Source organism: Thunnus maccoyii, chromosome 5, assembly GCF_910596095.1.
Source record: "Thunnus maccoyii chromosome 5, fThuMac1.1, whole genome shotgun sequence".
Taxonomy (NCBI): Eukaryota; Metazoa; Chordata; class Actinopteri; order Scombriformes; family Scombridae; genus Thunnus; species Thunnus maccoyii.
This window is the reverse complement of record NC_056537.1, coordinates 20,163,680-20,185,769: the sequence shown is the minus strand read 5'-3', so window position 1 is coordinate 20,185,769 and position 22,090 is coordinate 20,163,680. Positions and strand designations below refer to the sequence as shown.

The following is a 22,090-nucleotide window of genomic DNA, read 5'->3' as shown; positions in this document are numbered from 1 at the left end:
TTCTAAGCACTTACTACTTACAGTAGTATGTCAGCTTTAAATTACATTTTAGTAGTGCAAAGAGGACCAACACAAAATAGAGAATGGTACAATACGTTTTAACAGAATGAATCTAAACTTGAATAATACTGCTTTAAAAAATATCTACAGATTGTCAATGAGGCACAGTTAAGCTTCTAGTTTCTTCTCATAAGTAAACTGATGCAGCTATGTGTAAAACAAGGACACGAGACATTAGTTAATGGCAGTGCGTTAACTGAAATACAGCAGTCTAAATAAATAGAAGAACAAAAGGAACCTAAAACAAACAAAATGAAAAACAAAACCACACACGTTCAACTGATGCTAAAAAGGAAAGAAAACAGCTGTGTGACATAATTCCAACACATATTTCAATTGTTGGATCCGATTTTTGCAATTTAGGTTGATGTAGCTGCATACATGTGCCAGATGGACATTTCAGTTAACCTTATACAGTATGTATTAATGTCAGATGTTTACATATTTCAAGTTATGATTCTTGGAAAAAAAAACTGAGAACAGAAGGCCTGAAAAACATCACAATAACTTCAACATAGAATGATACATAGATAACCATAGATAATACAAGCTGGGCAGACAGTTAAATGTGCAGCAGAAATGTATGTTTGAAAACTGACACTTAAAGTAGTGACAAATGCAATATTACTGACTTAAAGTAGTATCAAAATCGATGCAGCAGAACCAGATGCATCATGTTTTTTATTCCACACATTCTTCTTTCTTCTCAAAACCTGATGCCTAAAGTACCCACAATGCAACCGAACACCAACACTTCAGATATTTGGGTGCGTTATGCTAGTAGAAGCTACACAGCCTCGAGCCGCTAGCCTTCGGCAGAGATGAGGGGCGGGCTACAGAAGTGACCTCACTTCCCTCTAACTCCACATCCCCAATTTTTTTTACAGTTGTCTTCAGCCTCAACAAGTGACATCAGGAAAGGTAATTTATCAGATTTCACACAGACCCCTCTAAAGCCACAAAAGGCTTTATACAACTTTTTCATATTTGTAGTTCCCCTTTAAATGCCTTACACTTTAAATGCCTTACACTTCGCAACTGTTCTAATAATTCAATAAACATTTTATTGAGTACAGTGATATTATATAGAATAGCCCTGGTGTTATTGTTAGCTGAATTAAGGTAAGCATTTAATTTAACTTTACTGAACTTTAACAATAACTGGCGGGTAGTGTTTTTGCATGCTCTTCAGTAAAACTGCCTGCAACACATGAGACAGAGTTAAGGTATGAAGTGCTTGAAAATTTTCAGTTTGCTCCCCCTCAACAAGATACCACTACAATCAGCCCTTATGCGATCTATACACCCTACAGACTGAACATCAGAAGCGAGAAGTGAGGTAGAATGACTAGAAACACTAAAGCGAAGAGCTATACAAAAGTCTTCCAAACTGAACTCTAGTTCAAATGACTATTACAGTAAGATGTATACACTGACATTAAAAGACAAGAATTCTGCAGCAACCGGCATAGATCTTTACTGACCTATGACATGCAGAGCGCACAACTAAAGAATTAACAATGTTGCCAATGTCAAAAAGTGGTCCAATGAAGTGAAGTGCATCTAAAAATGGGTGACATAAAATAAAATGAAATAGCTAAACATCACATTGACTGAGCCCCTTAAATGAAAAACAACATCCTTCAATGGGCTAAACCTGCTTTAACTAAATTTCACACTATGGGAAAAGGTGCATTAATAAAATGGATTGTTTGTAGATTAGATTGTGCTTGTGCACAACTGAAATGTAAATGTATACCTTTTACTTAACATGGCTTGTCAAAGGCAGAGCTGCATAGGACTGGAGTTTCAATAATACAACTAAAAAAAAAGAATCTTAACCAAAAAAAAAAAAAAAAAAAAAAAAAAAAGATGAGGTGAGTTCGAAGAATGATATGGACAGATAAAAGAGACAGTACAGTACATTCTGACTGAGTTGGAATTTAGGAGAAGAGCTTTTTTTGCTTGAAGTAGGCATCAAACCGACACTGGGCGTAGTCCTGCAAAACAATATGGTTTACCATGAGGCGAGGTTTACTGAATAATCATTAAATTAATACTGTAGAGTGAAGAATATGAATGTGTGAGCTGTAATAAATGTAATATGCAGTTTCCATCAGACTTTAAAAAACAAAAAGAAAAATGTATTCCTACCATGTATCCAAACTCAATCTTGGATATCTTTGCTTGAATGATGGACCACAAACCCCAGAGGAAGTGTGATGCTAATGCGTACCTACAAGTCAAAACAAAAAAATGGTGACGACAAAATAAAACAAAGGTACTGGTGATTCAGCGACAACATGTGATTACAGATAGTCATTATAATGCTGTTATTTTAAGACCATGCATTACCTGTTAGCCTCTATTATCATATCCTCTTCAATCTGTGTCTGGTCCACTGTCATGTCAGAGTGTTTTCTCTGTTCTGCCAAATAACTTCTGATAAAATGAAGCTGCAATATAAAGCAAAATTATCTGTGACATCTTTCGTATATACTGTTAAATCTTCACATTTGTTGGCAATTTGTTACATGCTTATTTGTCCTTCATATGTTCCTGACCACAACAATAAATATTGGAAAATAATCCCTAAATTCATTTTAGCTTTGCTCCATTCCATGTAATATTTTGCTGTTTTCATGTTTGACTATCTTTGATGGCAGTAGTTTTAGATAAAACAATACTCAAAAGTACTTTTCGGCTCATTGCACTGAAACAGTTTCTATGACAATATAATTAATTTGGCTTTTATTATTAAATCTTTGGTCATAAATCTCAATGTTATATGATGCAAAATATTGTGAGACATTGCAATGGAGTTTCAGTATCAACCAGAGTGGATTTCCAGCAGGCCTAAAAACAAAAGCAACCACTTAGCTGCAATGTCCAATATTCAAATCAAAGTACACAAGTGCACAGAAAGAGATCAAGATTTAAACAACCTATTTAACAGACTTCCATGAGAAATAAAAAATTTTAAATTGATTTGTTGATTTAATTCCCTGCATGAGCTACAGTATCTGATATACTTACAGTAGCTTGATCTTGAACTCAGACTTGCATTAACAAGTAGGACCACCAGGAGGCACTATGAGGCCACAACACTTGTCGTCTGTCTTACTTTCACAGGGAATAAGTGAGTAGAAAAGTATTTTTTTCAAATATGTATCTGACAACTAATCAGCATAGAGTTACTAAAATTGGGAATTCTTGGTACTGTCTTAAAGTCAAGATCCTTGTTGCTGCATAACTGTAAATTTTGAGAAAAAAACCCATCTACACTATCTTTGTGCAACACATCTAAAGCTTCTCATTCAAATGTTGCAGTTTTGGGGTTTTAATCAAAAGCCTGAACTTGACCGATACTGTGTTTAATTTACTATTTGACCTGTTCTATAATCTTAAGCATACAAATTTAAACGTTTATGTTGTTTAATTTTAAGTTTTGACAGTTTGTGTAAATTACTTTTTTGACGTTTCCAATTGTAACAATGTGAGCATTTATTAAGTAATTTTCACATTTACGATGTATTTTGGCAATTCTGTTCTAAGCATATAAGTGAATATTTAACCATTGCATATAATTTACTCTAATTTCAGTAGATTACAAACCTTCATTAAGAGCAAGCACAGGCATAATAAGTCAAAGAAAGGCATTCTCTCTCTATTTGACTATAAGTTGTTTAGACTGACCTGCTGCTCTCTGGTGGGGTAGTCCTCTGGTGTGGCTTTGTAGAAGGGCCACTGGTTATAGGTGTAATTATACATCCACTCACAGAAATGGTTCCCAAAATCAAAACCCCTAAAAAATATACAAAATATTTCAAAGGCACAATCAAAAATCCATTCTTAAACAAATGGTGTTAGATACTGTTGATGTGTGATTTAAAAAAAAACAACCAATCCCTTTACACCAAATCTATGACAAAGAGTTCACAACTCACCTGTAGTTGTAACTGCTGTACTCAAAGTCTATCAGCATGAGTCTGTCTGTTGAAGTTTGGTCCCTGTCTTCCAGCATCAGAATGTTACCTGGAATGACAAAACAAAAAGTGAGCAACCAAAATTATCCACACTGATGATTCATGCTCTCCAATTACTTCAGCTACTGCCACGTCTCATTTAACAAACACTGCAGTTGTCATCAAAAGTGCTATTTCTGTTATGTTGACAACTACTGCTCAGACTTGTCACCAGACATGAGTGGTTTGGTTAGTTGGTTCGTGTGCACATGTGTGAATGTGGGAGATATTCATGATATACTGACTTCTTAATTATTATACTTCTGGCATCACATTTCTCTGCACAATAGAACAAATCTCTAATGTAAAATACTGATTAGTAATTTTTTATCTCATAAATACACTAAATGTCCAAAAGTGTGTGGCTTCATCCAATTGTTCTTTTGTTCTGGGGTCTGGCCCCTCAGTTCCAATTATGGTAAATCTTAATGCTACAGCATAGAGTGATATTTCAGACAATACAATGCTTCCAAGTTTGTGGCCATGGTTCGACAACAGCCCTTTCATGTTTCCTCAAAAACTGTTTTCCCTGCTGAGTGTGGAATGATTTTATTGGCCTGTACAGAGTCCTGATGCCAACCCCACCCAACACCTTTGGCATGAGATGGGACAGCGTTAGTTAAGTCAAGTCAAGTCAATTTTATTTATATAGCCCCAAATCACAACAGAAGTTATCTCAGGGCACTTTTCACATAGAGCAGTTCTAGACTATACTCTTTCATTTACAGGGACCCAACATTAATTTGTGATTTTGTGGCTGAATTGGAGGAAATTATTACAACCAGGCTCCAAAATCTGAGTGGAGTGGAAGCTTATAGCAGCATGATAATGCCCAAGATTTTGGAATGAGATAAATGGGTGTAATTACATACATCACAGTCACATATGGGTATAATGTTTGGGTGTACATATACTTTTGGCTATGTGAAGTTCAGCTAAGGTAGTTGCCTGTTCTACGATACACTCCCTTACAATCAGAAACCTAAATCTGTGACTGCCACCTTAAATAATCTACAGTGGCTCATTTTAACTCACAGGTTGATGCGTATGAACATGAGCTGTCCCTATTAATAACTATACGCTAGTCTTCCTTCCTGTGAGTTATGTAATTCAAAGCTCTTCTAGGAACTGTGACAGTGGGGCCAGAGGGTGGATCAATCAGTTCAACATTAGAGGTGTGAGGGTATAGGGAGAAATTTTTACCACGGCAGAGGTTTTTACCTTCCTGGACATCATTGTGGCAGAACACCACAGGTGATGGAGTCGCTATCAGCAATTTCCTGAGGAGAGACAAGGGCCGAATGAAGGGAGAGGTTGATCAAAGAAAAAGGAAGATGAGGGAACGAGTATTTCAGTGTTACAAATGCAGATAGTGTAACTCACACATTATTATTACTCATTTATGAGAAATTTGACCCAAAGAAAAGACACTGCCTTGAGTATAAAGTACAAAAGTCTGACCTAAAAACTGTAAACCACAGAAACTACACTGGGGGAAAGAGATATAAACATTATCTACAGCTCACTGTTCTACAGGCTGCATTACATAACATTCATTCCAATTCCACTCTTGCTGGTAGGGAACATGCATGGAGCAATACATGAGATAGACATGCAACTGTAGCTTATGTAACTCAATATTTTAGAGCGATTATTTACACTGGATAGCAGATATACTGTTCATAGAGTACATACTCGGCCATTCCGAGTATCTATGTACCCAGTCAGGTAACCCAATATCCTTTTAGTGGGTATGTACAAGTGGAAACGACAAATAGAGGATGACACCTCTCTAGAGGTTCAGGAGTATGTGACTAAAATTCTGAAGTTTTAGTTGTGGAAAGAAAAAAAATTGATTGAACTGCCCAGAGCAAGCTAAGAAAACAGTATATCCGTGAAAGCCAAAGATATGTTATCAACTAAAATAGGTTTGAAGACTTCAGATGACGACAGCAGATAATGAGGAAATGTTCATGCATCTTACAGTATGATTGCTTCATTGCGAGATTGGTGCATATCTTCATGATACCAATTTTATTCATAGATAAACAAAGACAATAAACACTGGGCTGCTCCTCTATTGGCTGCCCAGGTCAGACCACCTAGAGGACTCGGCACTGAAGTCGTGGAGGCACTGGGACAAAGGTCAGCCATTAGAGTGGAAACAAACATACAGCTACTCCTGTCACTAAGTTTAAAGTATTGTGTGTAACAAATCTCCAGCTACAGTAATGTAACAATGTAATTAATACATTAATGTAATACTTAATGTAGCACACAATCTTTTAATTTTAATGTATATTACATTATTTTACTACAAGACGATATTTTTGACCATTTTACTTACTGCCCATCTTATCTTGTCTGGTGGTGATGACATAGTGTACTTTTCTTATTATTTGTATTTTGTGTTACCAGTTTGGCATTTACTGTTGCAAACCAAACTGTGTCCTTGAGCTAACATTCAGACATAGAAATCACATTATTAAGATAGGTAAGTTTTATGCTAACCTGCTGCTAACTGGATAAATATATAAATATGACCATGAATTCACTAGATAATAGGAAAACCACTGTCCCTGATTGGTTTTCAGAGTTTTTGGTCTGGCTTATGCTATTTAAGTGTTTAACAACCCTCCTGTGTTCCTTGACATGAGGATTATGCCATTCTTGGGGCTTTTGGTGGTGGCCCTCTAATGTGAGAAATTGAACAGGCTAAACTGTCACTCTGCCTAAAGTCTAGATGGAAATTACAGTGGGTAATGTGAGATGTCTCTGACGAAACAACATCTAGTTGGCATTTGGCTTAAGCAATAATGACTGCATCATCGGTCTGCTATTTGTCTTCTAAGTCTGAGAGTCAAAGTGACCAGTCAGTGACAAGTATTTGTTGCTGACTTTGTGAGTACTGGAGAGAGGGGAGAGGGGATGCTAGAGGTTTCATTTTACCATTTTCACCATTCATTTTAACCTTACATACCACAGCTTTAAGGCTTTATGTATGCTGCCATTCTGATTGCTGCAATACAAGTATTTGGCTATTTGATGCATGTGGCCCAACTCACCGGAGACTCTCCAGCTCAGCAGGCAGGTTCAACTTCATCAGCTTTTTGTACTTCTTCACATGTGCTTCCCGAACAAAACTGAGCTTCATCACTTGATCCATGTATCTAATGGAAAACAACAGACAGACATTACATTTAACTGATTGAACTATAAACTGACAATTCTAGGAGAGGAGAAAGAGAGATATTAAGGTGTCCTTACTTATCGATGGTCCCAAACAGCCACTTAGGCTCTTTGTTAAAGGGCATAACCATTTCATGAAAACGTGCCAACTTGGTGGCAAGCTCAGCTGAGATGGATGGGTCTGATAGTTGATCAGTGCGCATTCGGGTATTCTGGGAAAATAGAGACACGCAGAAATTACTACTTCTTACTACAAATGCGTCCTCTACATTGAGAACTAGGTTGAGTAACTAGAAAAGGATATCAATACCTCCATATATTTGACGGTGTTTATTAGGCAACTAAAAAAAGTATTGTTCAATATAAATGCATTTCTATAGTACTTTTTTTGTAATGAAAGCAAATGAAAAATTACAGTTTGACATTAAATGTTGAATGCTATCACGAATGGATGATGTGACAGTGACACACATAACTATTTGTATCTAATGAAAGTCAAGGACATGTGTCACTTGTTCCCATACACATATATAAAACATGTCAATGCAAAGTGGCTAAAGATAACAACAAAGTGAAGCAGGAGTGACAGGCTATATGGGGGTGAGTGTGTATATTATACCGGAAGATATTGTTCTAAGCGTCCATCTGGAAAGATGCCATAAAGTTTTGGCCCTAAACTTCGTTCTGCCAGTATTGCAAACATCACACTCTCCAACACCAGAGAGTCCACGCCCTGTGATACAAGAGATACACAGAGAGACAGACAGACACAGTATGATGGTGTTTTTAATTTCTATCATGCTTTTATGGGTAGAACAATGACACTGCAATACTAGATTGACTATAATAATGGTATCATAATCATTTTCTCCCCATTACATAAAGCACAACAATATACATTCATGGACCAAGATAAATTCCTGAGGAGCCCTACTAGACAGACCAACCTGCAGGATGGCACCGTAGATCCTGAGGAGCACCTGGCGAGGTTCCTCTTCCACGCAGCGCACATGGTCAGGCAAACTACACAGGTACAGCAGGTTACTCAGTCCGCCACTGAAAAACAAAAACACCAGTATTACTGCATTTGAGAAAAGTTAACGTGACCTCTCAGAGTAACGTCATGAAGAATACTCAGTGCCTACTTATACCTGTGCGATCTAATGCGATACAACAGCTCTGCCATAAGTTCTACTTTTACGAAGCTTATACATTTTCAGTTTTTGTTGTCATTGTCAGAAAGGTGATAATTCTATTTTGTTTTTTATTGAGGTTGAGGTGGGTGGTGGTGTACTGGATGGCATTATATTTAAAAGTGTTCCTAATATTTTGCCCCCTTAATGTATGTTGAAATATTAGGAACACTTTTCAATGTAATTCACTCCGACTACAACCTCAATAATTAACATAAAGTAGAATTATCACCTTTCTGACAATGTCAACAAAAGGTGAAAATGCAGATGCTTTGTAAAAGTAGAATTTATGGCAGAGATGTTGTATTGGATTGCATTAGATTGCACAGGTGTTTCTAATAAAGAGCTCAGTGAGGGTATATGTTGTGCGGTTGCTATGGGTCAACAAATATGACAGAAAAACACCAATAAGAGAAAATAATGAGTGAGCCAAGTGCATGATGTCCATTCTAAACTGATTACTGAACATCCTGGATACATAATAGTAACACATTCTTTCTTTAAATTCCTCTGTGTTTATGATAAGATCACTCTTTCATTTTTACCCTCAGTACAACACGATGCTGAAGTCAGCTTTCAATTCAGGGTTAAGGGAAAAGTTAAAGGAAACATAAATAATGATATTAAGCTGCTGATTCTCTGTTTTTGCACCACTTACACATATGAAAAAGTGTTAGACATCTTAGTATAAGCCTTAACGCTGTTTGAACCCACTTACAGATTTGTGAAACCTTTATTTTTTCTTATTAAAACTGAAAAAATGGTGATTTCACTGCTTTTTTCCCATCCAGTGAACATTAGACCAGGTCCAGATCAAAAACCACTATACTTAGACCTGTCAAATCTGGACTAGATTATTATTAAGACTTGATGAGTCTAAGTATAGTAGTTTTTGATCTGGACCTGGTCTAATGTTGTCTGGAAGGGAAAAATTTTAGTTTTAACAAATAGAATAAAGGTTTCACAAATCTAAAACTGTTATAATGAGTCTCTGGAGTTTACCGGGTAATCTAGTCCAGATTTGACGAGTCTAAGTATAGTGTTTTTTTATCTGGAACTGATCTAATGTAGTCTGGATAGGAAAAAAATGGAATCGCCCTTTTTTCAGTTTTCATAAGCCAAATGAACTGCATCGTTGTCAGTACACCTGGAACTGACGTTATTCACCTGACGATGCTGATTTGAAAATCCTCTTCTTGGAGGTTCTTCCACGACCCAGACAGAAAATCTCGACACCAAGCAAACGCCCTTCCCCTGGTGTCCCGGTCGACCTCCTCGGTTCTCCCATCCCGGAACGACTCTGCCTCCGAGTCGTCATCACAGTTAGCCCCAAACAGGGGACTCGGGGTCCTCAAGTTTCTCTCGTTGACGACCAGGCTGCTTCCCACCCGTTTCTTCTCCACCGGAGGACCAGCGTCTTCTACTGTGACAGTGGGAATGTTGTTGCTGAGAAGCTCCGGCCCTGGCTTGTCTGTCCGGTCCCCCTCGCTGCTGCAGCCGCTGCTGCTGGTCACATTGCGAACTGACTGCATCGTGAGTTTCCGCGCGAAGAGTAAAGGAAGACCGCTGTGAAAAGTCGGTCTGAGACGGCAGGTGGGACTCGCTGGCAGCACACCGGTAAAGCTACTTAACCGGAAGAGCCAAACATAGCTGGATGGTCTGAGTCGCATGAAGGGGGGGGGGGGCGGATAATACCGACCATTAAAGTATCATATGCAGATGACTGTTTCACCACTTCCTCTTCCTCTCTTGCTCGCTCATTCAGCGACCGGTGATTTGTTTCGACTCAGCCAAACGGGCGTTTTCACCGTCCAATCACAATTCGACTCAGTGTTCACCCGACACAGTGATTGGTTGTTTCCGAGTGTACAGTAAACTGACGCGTAAATTTATTTACACGTCAGTTTACTGTACACTGAAGGTTTCTGGGAAATGCAGTTTTGAATTCGGTGATAACCTGTGGTTTCATAAAAAAATCAAATGCATCAAATCTTTTGGTTCAACCATGGATGTGGTGAATATTATAGTTAATGAATGTCTACTGAGAGATGGTGGTGTTTTTTGTGAGGGCTTTTTTTATTCTTTGGCCAACCAGAGCTGGTTTAAAGGAGAGGTTCACAATTTTTAAAGTGAACATTGAAACGTGTTTTTCTTGCTGTAACCTTTCCTCATGTTCATACGGGCCATTAAAATATCCTTCCATAATGCACTTACAATGTTGGTGATGGGGGCCACAAGCCTCCTTCTGTGCAAAAATTTATTTAAACGTTTATCTGAACCTAATATGAAGCGTCAGCTGTCCAAATTAGTGAATTCAAGTCAGTATCTTTCAACGTTGCAATGTTTTTAGTGCCCAAATCCCTCTTTTTGTTACTATATTTCCACCACAGCTCAACAGGGAAATACTGTGAGAGGAAACATAAAGAACCTTATGGTAAAAAGACTGTAAATGTGGCAGATATCCATTTGATATGGCTAACTCAGACTGCTGTAGCCTCATATAACTTTCAGATAAACATTTAAATGTATTTTTGCACAAAATGACTGTGTGGACACACTGTGGATTTTGGCCCCCATCATTTACATTGAAAGCACATTTGAAGATAATATTTTAATGGTCAGTATGAACAGGAGAAATGATTACAGCGAGGAAAACCTCTTTCAGTATTCATATGGAAACCTGACTGTTGTTTTAAGACAGACTTGAAAAATTGTGAACCTGTCCTTTAAGGTAATCTCGGAACTTTTTCAAGACTTTACAGAGGTTGAACCTCCCCATGTTAGGGACCGTTTGCCTATTATTTGTCAGTTTTCTTTTCCATCAGAGTGAATTGTTGCCTTAAACTTTTGAATTGCTTTATATTTTAGAATATAAGTGTAATAAAAAAAAGAGCATTACTGATCAGGCTTTTTAAAACATGTTCATTTTGATGAATTTTTAAGAAATTCAAGCATGTTGATTTTCACACTGTAACTATGTAGTATAGTAACCCATGCTTTATGTCTGGTATGTTTGCGAGCAACAGGATATAGTTTGAGTGGCAGCAAATGGGCTAGTACATTCAAAAGCACCGATATTGTCCTTTAAGAACTTTGAAAAGTTGTAAAAGAAATGCAAAGTAAAACACACAGAATTGGGATATAACCTATAGAAGCTATATAATGGTTTTCAAAACAATCACAAATTGCTTAAATGTGTTATAGATTAATACAGTGTATGTTATACAGCTATGCTGGTCTATTTATTTATTTGTAGGTGGAACACATTAGTTAAGTCACTCATATTTTCTGTTGTATTACTATTGAATTTTCAGGTGCTTCTGTGAGGTCAGTGTAAAAAATTTATCTGAATAATGAATTTATGATACCAGATAACACATTCAGCCACTTGAAGATTTATTTCAAAGTCAGTCACTGTTCAGTATGCTTTGGGAACAGAGATTTCATGATGAAAACGTTCTGTCTGGATGATGTTACTGAATTTCCGTGTCTGGGCCAACGATGACAAGCTCCTGACTGCTAACCAGAGTGGTCTCGGCTCTGTTGCCTCCCTTGGCAGAAGCAGCAATATCTCTCCCTGTGTATAATACAAGACACTGGTCAGTTACAGTCAGACTTGAGGTTAAATAAGACACAAGATGATGTCAGATGTCAGTTACTCTCTTGGCGAAGATATGTTCAGCTACGAGCTTTTCTAATTCTCATACCACAAATCATGCTGTTCATGTATAACACTTGTCAAACATTAACCATTTAATTTCCTGTACTAATCTCAGTAAAAAATTATGCAAAACAGACTGCAAGCACCATATTACTTACTCTTTCTGAAGCACCTAGGTTCGCAAGTATTTCCAAGAGAGGGCTGGCACACAGCTGCGTCGCAGTGGATATATATCTGGTTGAAAATAAATGTATTGTTGGCAAATATGTAGATGAGGTGATACTGAAAATAATGTAAACACAAAGTCCCCCCCCCAAAAAATGCTTTTTCTCCAGATAGTTGCATCCTATACCTTTTCCTTGAGAGGAGTCATGGCCTCTGGATCTGCAGCTCCTCCCTTGCCGGGATAGGAAGCTCCTCCCTTGCCAGGATAGGTAGCTCCTCCCTTGCCGGGATTGGCAGGTCCAGTAGCTACAAAAGTGAACATCTTGAAAATGAAACGCCTGTGGTGGGTTGGGTACATGAGTCCTGATGAGGCACCCACAGGAACCAGGGATGTCAAGTAGCGATCATCTCGGTAGGGGCAGCTAGAAAAGAGGAGAGAGTGTGGAAGAGACGTTTAGTGCAGCATTTTAAAAAAGGCTCATATGTGCTCATTTCTCAAGTCAGACCAGCACTCACTCTTACCCATCAATCAGCAAGTCCCACTGAGGAAGACTGTGGGGGTAGGGGTCAGCAGTTGCCCAGCATCTTCCAAGAGTCAAGACAAGGTTGGGATCAGTCCTCTCCAGGATTCGGACCTCAACGTACACAGGATCCCTGAGCACCTTTATGACAGGGTAATCAGAATCCAGGTAAAAGGAGCTGTAGGCCACCTCCTCTGCACAAACAGAAAAACTGGTTGGTTACACAGTCACTGCTGAAAGAGACTAACTGCATAATGTACCTTCCTCACACTAACCTTCGACACAACCCTTGGCATGACACTGTCCATTGGCCAGCCTGAGCTCCACACGAAGGGGTCCAGGAGCTGCAACTGGGGGTGGTGGAGGAACCAGGCCAACCTCAACGACCACAGCCTCAACTGAGGTGCCAGTATATCTACACTGGCAAAGAAGTCTGAGAAAAAAATAAGGTTTTTGTTGATCAGTCAGAAAATCATTTGAGTGAGGTTTGGTTTGAAAAATATTACAATGAACTAACTCTTTGTGGAGAATTCAAGGTCACTATTCTGTCCTGACGCCACATATGCAGTATCTGAAAACATGAAATCCCAGCCTACATCTTAACATGTAGTGATCACTCAGTGTTAAAGAAAACACTTACTCAAAGTGGCTATCCCTGGTAATGGCGCCATATGGTCCAATTGCAACTTCATATAAGGAGGACATCCTGTTCTCGTAGATTACAACACCAGGCTCCTCCTACAGTAAGTTGGCAGTATTTCAATCTTTATTACTGCCTGACAAAAATGAACAAAAATCTAATGAAAGAGTCTTATGAGTCACAACCCTTACCGTCATGACAGTGCCGCAGGCGGTGACAGGGAATTGGTAGATGGCAAAAGCTGAAGTGGTGCCAACAGGGTTGCAGTTTTGATCATTTCCAAGGAAAGTAACTGACTCCAAGTCAATGTTAGGTAGAGTGGCATCTCTGGCCACCACCACAATGAACTGGGCGTCCTTGGTACACTGAAGAGTCACTGAAAATAACAAATTTGAAAGCAAAGACCAGTGCTCATGCATTACTCTTTAATCACATTGAAGTTCACTGTAAGTGTCAAATACAGTCAAATATTCATGAACCACTTACTTAACTTGATTGTTTTACAGTTTGCAACAATCAGTTCTGTGAGGAGTAGAGAAATACTTACCAGATTTGCCATAGTAGCACATGCGTCCATCAAAGCAGCAATTTATAGCCTCACATTCTGAAGCACCGATGTTGTGAGAGCCACACTGAATCTTGTAATGCTCTTCTACTTCACAAGTGTGAAATGTTTCTGAAGGCACTATAGGCTGTTGGGGCTTCTGGGCCGGCACAGGATACGGCTGAGGAACAGGCTGTTGGGGCTTCTGGGCCGGCAGAGGATACGGCTGAGGAACAGGCTGTTGGGGCTTCTGGGCCGGCAGAGGAATAGGCTGAGGCCGAGGCTGAGGCTTCTGGGGCTGCTGAGGTGGCTGGGGCTTCTGGGGCTGCTGGGGCTTCTGGAAATATTGAGCATCAGTCAGACAGCCAAGCAGGGCAAGTGCCAGAAGACAACCACAAATCAACTTCATTGCCATGGTTTCACAGCACAGAGTAAAGAACACCAGATGCTGTGAAAGATATGGTGCAAATATGCTGACTTTTATAAGATAAGGTTGTGCTGACTTGTTGATATCTCACATCCTATTTGTTACTCACAACTGCCAATCAAATGCTCCAGGTACGGGTTGGTCTGTGGTGAAGCACCGAAGAGATCAGAGATAATGTCAAAAAGTAAACTCAGAACCAAAGTTACAGAAATTTCACAGAGATATTGCATTAGTGGATACTAAAAACATACATGATAGGAAATATACTATTATGTACACATAAATATTTATTGATTGGTATCTACACCATGCTTTCTACAAAGAGCCCACTGATTGTTTTTGACCCCAAATTAATGAGAGGACCAGCTTGTTTGAACAATTTCAAAACACAAACCTTCTCAGGGTCTGTATGACCTACACAGTGCGGGTCACAATGTACTAGCACAGCAGGGCTTGACAAAAAAAATACCTCTTCTTATCTTTAAGTGCATTTTGCAATTGCAAAAAAATCTAGAACATAATGAAGCCTAATATCCTCCATGTGCAACACAAAAAATAAAATTCCCAACTGACAAGCATCCAGACTAAGCAGAATAGCTTCCAGTGTGCAGTTTAAATAATAAGTAGTGGTTAGAGTAAGCAAGGGTTCTGCAAGCAATTTTGACATTCATTTAATAATTTATGACACATAATAATAATAATCAATGAAATATCTAGTTCAGTTTTCACTCAACTCAACTTTAATGTGAACATTTTATGCTCATATTACATGTAATGCTGTAATAATGCTGGTCATTATTTTAATGAAAGATATCTTGAATCCCTCACAAGATATCTTAATGGCCCTTCTGGAGCCATGGAGTTACCACTAGGCAAAACTAAAGGAGATATCTTGATTTTACTTTTCAGAAATCAACAGAAAATATATAAATATCTGGGGGATATTGGAAACATTGTACATTGAAATATTTTACAAGAGGATTAGCTATGCAAATTTATATTTTTATATCTACAAATGCATTGGGACAAGTCATAATTACAATGTGTAACTCAAAACATCTCCAGAAACATTTTTACTAGTCAAAACTCCCTTCACAGAAAACATCACACATACCAAATGATATCTGGAGATATATGTTATTGAGAAAATACTGGAAAGACATCCAAAGATCATGAAAAAGCCCACAGAAAGCTCAAAGAGTTTGTGGTTAATGACAGCTTTGTTTTGCAGATCAATGCAGGGTTAAAATATTGTGAGCACATGTATATTTTCCCACTACAAAAAAGTAACCTAATGTTTGTAGATTAAGGTTGATCAGACTGAGTACAGCTGTTCTAATGTCCTTGTAGAAATAAAGATGTGAAATATTACATCCACATTTTTGATTTCTTCAGTTGGATTTTGACTAGTCAGAATAAAAATTTAAGATACTTCAAACATAAATTAAAGTAAAAACTCACATTCAACATATCTCTGGTTTAGTTTTGACTAATCATGTACTGTATGTACAACAGCATTTTTAGTAGTAATATTTTAGTTTTAGATATCCAAAAAGGTGATTAAAATATCTTTCATTGTGAGGAATTAAAATTTATTGAATTAAAATTATGATTATGTCGAACAAAATTGGAAATATCTTGGATTTGAGTTTTGATATGTCTTCTGAGTTTTGAATTTCTGAATTTGAAAAAGTCTCTACTTGTAACGGGTATAGGTTGGACCCAATAGCAGCACAAATGACACGGATATAAACTTTGCAGTCTTTATTTCACACGATGTCAGGGCAATATTAGCACGGTCAGAGAAACACAGTTTTTGAACCCTGATCTTCCACTCCCACAGCAGACAAAGACCAGGGAACAGGCAGGCAGAACTCAGAGTCAGGGACAGAAGGCTGGTGGGTTTACCGGAGCAGAGACGAGGGGCGATGGTCGAAGACAAGCTGATCAGAAACCGGGAAGGCAGTCCAGTGAAGATAGCAAGATGACTGAGCATAGTAGCGTAGACAATCTGACAAGGAGGGAGTGGGCCGAGGCAGCTTATATACTGGCTGATTGCAGATGATGAGCAGGTGGGAGCGCCAGGTGAAGGTGGTTGAACTAATGAGGGATGTGGCAGAGCAGAGAGTGAGACTGAATGATTGGATGATTGGATGATTCCCACAGCAACAGGTGAGGGGGAGAGCAGACTCTGACAGAACCCTCCCCTCAAGGGATGGCTCCCGACATCCCAAAAAAGGCACTATAAACAGGGCAGGAGATGGGACTACAACTCCTGGGAGTCGGACCAGTCCATTTCCTCAGCCGGGTGGGTGGAGGGGGTCTGGTGGAGGGATTCTCCATCATCTGTAGCTTCCCCCAAGGAACGGTCCCCCAGAGGCCGGTCTGGTGGAGGCAAAGTGCGGGCTCCCCGACGGGCAGGCATCTTAGCTGGCTGGTCAGGATGACACCGATGAAAATCAGCAATGAGGTTGGAGTCGACGATGAAACAAGCAGGAACCCAGGATCTCTCTTCCGGGCCATACCCCTCCCAGTCCACCAAGTACTGAAGGCCTCTCCCCCGCCGGCGGGAGCGCATCAGGCGATGCACCGTGTAGACTGGACCCCCGTCAACAATGCGTGGAGGAGGTGGTGGCGGTGCTGCAGGGACCAAGGGACTGTCATGGACCGGCTTCACCTTGGAGACATGGAAGGTTGGATGGACGCGCATAGAGCGCGGGAGCTTCAACCGTACTGCAACGGGGTTGATGACTTTCTGTATAGTGAAGGGTCCAATGTGTTTAGGTGCCATCTTCCTGGATTCCACATGGAGGGGCAGGTCTCGGGTGGAGAGCCACACTCGCTGACCCGCTTGGTAAGTAGGTGCAGGGGTGCGGCGGCGGTTGGCGGCGGCAGTGTAGCGGTCCACAGACCGAAGGAGGATGGAACGGGCCCGGAGCCAGGTTCTGCGGCAGCGGCGGATGAAGGCTTGGACAGACGGGCAGGAAACCTCCTTCTCCTGGGTGGGGAACAACGGTGGTTGATAGCCGTATGCACATTGGAAAGGAGAGAGGCCGGTGGCAGAGCAGATGAGGGAGTTGTGGGCATATTCTACCCACAACAGCTGTGAGGACCAGGAGGAGGGGTTCTGGGAGGCCATGCACCGCAGGGCCGTTTCCAACTCCTGGTTCATGCGCTCCGTTTGCCCATTGGTCTGAGGGTGGAAGCCGGAGGACAGACTGGCGGTGGCACCCAGGAGACTGCAGAACTCTCTCCAAAAAACAGAGGCAAATTGAGGCCCACGGTCTGACACCACATCGACAGGGAGGCCATGAAGACGGAATATGTGGAGCAGGACCAACTGAGCAGTTCTCTTGGCTGAAGGGAGCTTGGGCAGAGGCACAAAGTGGGCCATTTTACTGAAGCGGTCCACAATGGTCAGGATGACAGTATGGCCTTCAGAAGAGGGAAGGCCTGTCACAAAGTCCATGGAGATGTGGGACCACGGGCGGTGGGGAACAGGAAGAGGCTGCAGAAGTCCTGCTGGGGCCCGGCGGGAGGTTTTGTGTTGATTACAGACCGGGCAGGCTTTGATGAAGTCCTGGGTGTCCTCTTTCAAGCTGGGCCACCAGAAGCGCTGGAGGAAGGCGTGCTGTGTCCGTCGAGCACCAGGGTGGCAGGAGAGCTTGGAGGAGTGGGCCCACTGCAGCACCTCTGACCTCAAGGCTGGAGGGACGAACAAGCAGTTTGGCGGGCAGGAGCTGGGACCAGGCTGTCCCTCAGCCGCTGCTCTCACCCTCTCCTCGATGTCCCAGGTCACCGCTGCGATAAGACAGGACCCAGGGAGGATGGGCTCTGGCCCCTTTCCAGATTCCTCCGCTCTCTGGAATTGCCGGGACAGGGCGTCGGGCTTGGCATTACGAGACCCAGGGCGGTAGGAGAGGGTGAAGTTGAACCGGGCAAAGAACAGGCACCAACGGGCTTGGCGGGAATTCAGTCTCTTAGCCGATCGGATGTACTCCAAGTTCTTGTGGTCAGTCCAGACCAGAAAAGGCTCTTTGGTACCCTCCAACCAATGCCGCCACTCTTCAAGAGCCATCTTCACCGCCAGCAGCTCTCTGTTGCCAATATCATAATTCCTCTCGGCAGGCGACAAACGCCGAGAGAAGAAGGCACATGGGTGGAGCTTCTGGTCAGTGGCAGAGCGCTGGGACAGGACAGCCCCTATCCCCACATCAGAGGCATCCACCTCCACAATGAACTGGCGATTAGGGTCGGGCATCTGAAGGATGGGTGCTGAGGTGAACCGTGTCTTGAGAGTTTGGAAGGCTTTGTCAGTGGAAGGTGACCACTGAAAAGGCACCTTGGAGGAGGTCAGGGCGGTGAGAGGAGCTGCCACGGAGCTGTAATTGCGGATGAAGCGGCGGTAGAAATTGGCAAAACCCAGGAAGCACTGAAGCTGTTTGCGGGACTCAGGAACAGGCCAGGAGGTGACGGCAGAGACTTTGGCTGGGTCCATCTGTACACTGTCTTTTGTGACTATGTACCCCAGGAAGGACACTGAGGAGGCATGGAACTCACACTTCTCAGCTTTAACAAACAGGGAGTTCTCAAGGAGGCGCTGGAGGACGGCTTGGACATGGTGAATGTGATCATCTCTGGACTGGGAGAAGATAAGAATGTCATCCAGGTAGACAAAGACGAACCGGTTGAGCATGTCTCGAAGAACGTCGTTTACCAGGGCCTGGAAGACAGCGGGGGCATTGGTGAGGCCGAATGGCATGACGAGGTACTCGTAGTGCCCTGTCGGGGTGTTGAAGGCCGTCTTCCACTCGTCTCCCTCTCTGATGCGGACAAGGTGATAGGCGTTGCGCAGGTCAAGCTTGGTGAAAATGGTGGCCCCCTGGAGCAGCTCGAAGGCGGAGGAGATGAGTGGCAGCGGGTACCTGTTCTTGATAGTGATGTCATTTAGCCCTCGGTAGTCAATGCAGGGTCTCAGGGTCTTGTCCTTCTTCTCCACGAAGAAAAAACCCGCCCCGGCAGGAGAGGAAGACGGACGGATGAGACCCGCAGCCAGAGAGTCATTGATATAAGTCTCCATGGCCTTTCTCTCGGGCTCAGACAAGGAGTACAGGCGCCCCTTGGGGGGTGAAGTCCCAGGCAAGAGGTCAATAGCGCAGTCGTAGGGACGGTGCGGAGGCAGAGATGTGGCTTTGGCTTTACTGAAGACCAGGCAGAAGTCATGGTACTCCGGCGGCACCCTGGAGAGATCGGGCGAGGAGCTGGGGCTGGGGGAGTGAAGTGGCAAGGAGGCTTGCTGCAGGCACCTGAGATGACAGGAGGGGCTCCACCCTTGAATGGCCCCCGTGACCCAGTCGATGTGAGGGTTGTGAAGACGGAGCCAAGGATACCCCAGGATGAGAGGCAGACGGAGTGAGCTCAGGATGTGAAACTGGATTGTTTCGTGGTGGTTGCCAGAGAGCAGCAGATGGACAGGGGAGGTTTGATGTGTGACGTTGCCCAAGATGTGTCCATCTAGGGCTCTAGCGGGAACCGGTTGTGGCAAGGGAACCCGCCCGAGCCCCAACTGAAGGGCCAGCTCCTCGTCAATGATGCAGGCATCAGCCCCAGAGTCAATGAAGGTAGCCATGGTGTGGGGACCGTCCGGAAGGAGGAGCCGGGCCTGGAGCAGAGCTCTTTGGGGACGGGGAGACACTAGGGAAGTTGGGCTCACCAGGATCTCCCCCATTACTGATGAGCCCTGGCTTTTGCTGGACATCTCGAGATGAAGTGCCCTGCTGCTCCACAGTAAAGGCAGAGGTTGGCCTTACGGCGATGCTCCTTCTCCTCTGGGGTGAGGGAGGTGCGTCCCAGCTGCATAGGCTCAGGATCCCCTGTCTGCAGAGCTGAGGAGGAGGCAGAGTTGGCTGCGACGGCACCCCCATGGGAGCGGGACGGCAGAGGGCGATGGCCTCCCCCTTGACGCTTCTCTCGTCGCCAGGCCTGGATGCGGAGGTCGATGCGGGTGGCCAACTCAACCACCCCATCCAACGTGGTGGGCAGGTCATGGGAAACCAGTTCATCCTTGATGTAGTCGGCCAACCCGTGGAGGAATGCGTCACAGAGGGCCGAGTTGTTCCACTTGCTTCGGCTGGCTCTGGTGCGAAAGTCTATGGAGTAGTCTGCCACTGTTCTCTCGCCCTGTTTCAGTCCAATCAGACCTCCGATTGCCTCAGGACCACAGGTATCCAAGCCAAACACCTTACGAAGCTCTGTGGCAAACAGGTCAAAGGAAGCACAGGCTGGTGACCGTCTCTCCCACTCGGCTGTCCCCCATAACCGAGCTCTGCCCGTCAGATGGTTGATGACGAATGCAACCTTCGCTCCCTCAGTGGCGAAGGTGCGGGGCTGCAGAGCAAACAGGAGAGAGCAGTTGGTGAGGAAAGGGCCACAGGTCTCTCGGTCACCCTCGTAGCACTCCGGGATTCCCACCTGGGGCTCAGGGGCATCCATGGGTGGCAAAGGGGCTGGAGCAAGTGCAGGAGCGGTAGCAGGCGGAGCAGGAGGAGAAGCAGCCCCAGAGGCTTGAGGGGCTTGGGTTAGCAGGGCTGTTAACTGCTGCAGCTGTCCAGCTAACATTGTTAGCGCCTGCTCGTGGGCTGCTGCTGCCTGTTTGGTTTCAGTCACTGCTGCTGTCATCATGGCCTCATGTTGTTGAAGGACACCTTCAATCCTTTCAAGGCGACTCAGCGGTGAGGGTTCGTGCGCTGGATCCATAATTGGTCAGATTGTACTGTAACGGGTATAGGTTGGACCCAATAGCAGCACAAATGACACGGATATAAACTTTGCAGTCTTTATTTCACACGATGTCAGGGCAATATTAGCACGGTCAGAGAAACACAGTTTTTGAACCCCGATCTTCCACTCCCACAGCAGACAAAGACCAGGGAACAGGCAGGCAGAACTCAGAGTCAGGGACAGAAGGCTGGTGGGTTTACCGGAGCAGAGACGAGGGGCGATGGTCGAAGACAAGCTGATCAGAAACCGGGAAGGCAGTCCAGTGAAGATAGCAAGATGACTGAGCATAGTAGCGTAGACAATCTGACAAGGAGGGAGTGGGCCGAGGCAGCTTATATACTGGCTGATTGCAGATGATGAGCAGGTGGGAGCGCCAGGTGAAGGTGGTTGAACTAATGAGGGATGTGGCAGAGCAGAGAGTGAGACTGAATGATTGGATGATTGGATGATTCCCACAGCAACAGGTGAGGGGGAGAGCAGACTCTGACACTACTGAGATCTAAAAATACAGGATTTGTCATTTTAAGTTCTGCAGGTACAACTTTAATATGAGATTAGAACAGCACAAGACATACTGATCAGATATATGTCAGTGACACAATTAAGCTCTGACAAAAACAAGGGTTTTTATCACATTTGTACATATACATTTTTAAAGTTATTTTAATTTAATAACATCTGAACAATGAAAAAACGTTTTTATAACTTTGACATCAAAAACATTGTATAGGTCTCTCAAGTTAGTTAGATTGGTTTTTATTTTAAATAATTTTGTGAAAAAATGCTAAATAATTGCTTTTATCAGTTTAGATATTATCATTAGTAGTAGTTAAAGTAGTGTAATTATTATGATTATTATTATAGAGGTTGTTGGTAAGATTATTA

At 42.7% G+C, this 22,090-nt stretch overlaps 2 protein-coding genes across 2 annotated transcripts; both read right to left on the bottom strand.

The window, feature by feature from the left end:
• Nucleotides 1–3: 3 nt before the first annotated feature.
• chkb (choline kinase beta) lies at nucleotides 4–10,246 on the bottom strand. Its single transcript, XM_042412835.1, has 11 exons — nucleotides 9,635–10,246; nucleotides 8,222–8,330; nucleotides 7,894–8,007; nucleotides 7,353–7,486; nucleotides 7,151–7,255; nucleotides 5,307–5,365; nucleotides 4,008–4,095; nucleotides 3,757–3,865; nucleotides 2,416–2,516; nucleotides 2,215–2,296; nucleotides 4–2,060 (listed from the first exon to the last, which is right to left on the bottom strand). The coding sequence occupies exons 1-11, from the start codon at nucleotides 10,135–10,137 to the stop codon at nucleotides 2,004–2,006; spliced, it is 1,461 nt and encodes a 486-aa protein (XP_042268769.1). The 5' UTR covers nucleotides 10,138–10,246; the 3' UTR covers nucleotides 4–2,003.
• Nucleotides 10,247–11,867: 1,621 nt separating this feature from the next.
• LOC121897453 (zona pellucida sperm-binding protein 4-like) lies at nucleotides 11,868–14,413 on the bottom strand. Its single transcript, XM_042411957.1, has 8 exons — nucleotides 14,002–14,413; nucleotides 13,646–13,830; nucleotides 13,455–13,552; nucleotides 13,090–13,247; nucleotides 12,816–13,008; nucleotides 12,481–12,715; nucleotides 12,287–12,362; nucleotides 11,868–12,044 (listed from the first exon to the last, which is right to left on the bottom strand). Exons 1-8 carry the CDS (start codon nucleotides 14,411–14,413, stop codon nucleotides 11,941–11,943), a joined length of 1,461 nt encoding a protein of 486 aa, XP_042267891.1. The 3' UTR covers nucleotides 11,868–11,940.
• Nucleotides 14,414–22,090: the final 7,677 nt, after the last annotated feature.

What these genes read in the sequence shown, in the direction of transcription:
- LOC121897453 (XM_042411957.1), bottom strand. Translation starts at nt 14,413, where the DNA reads ATGGCAATGAAGTTGATTTGTGGTTGTCTTCTGGCACTTGCCCTGCTT. An exon ending in TGCCAAGGGTTGTGTCGAAG is followed by an intron (nt 13,009 to 13,089) that starts GTTAGTGTGAGG and finishes CTGTTTGTGCAG; the next exon opens with AGGAGGTGGCCTACAGCTCC. An exon ending in ACCTAGGTGCTTCAGAAAGA is followed by an intron (nt 12,045 to 12,286) that starts GTAAGTAATATG and finishes TATTATACACAG; the next exon opens with GGAGAGATATTGCTGCTTCT.
- chkb (XM_042412835.1), bottom strand. Translation starts at nt 10,137, where the DNA reads ATGCGACTCAGACCATCCAGCTATGTTTGGCTCTTCCGGTTAAGTAGC. An exon ending in TCTACGGTGCCATCCTGCAG is followed by an intron (nt 8,008 to 8,221) that starts GTTGGTCTGTCT and finishes CTTGTATCACAG; the next exon opens with GGCGTGGACTCTCTGGTGTT. An exon ending in ACCCCACCAGAGAGCAGCAG is followed by an intron (nt 2,517 to 3,756) that starts GTCAGTCTAAAC and finishes TTTATATTGCAG; the next exon opens with CTTCATTTTATCAGAAGTTA.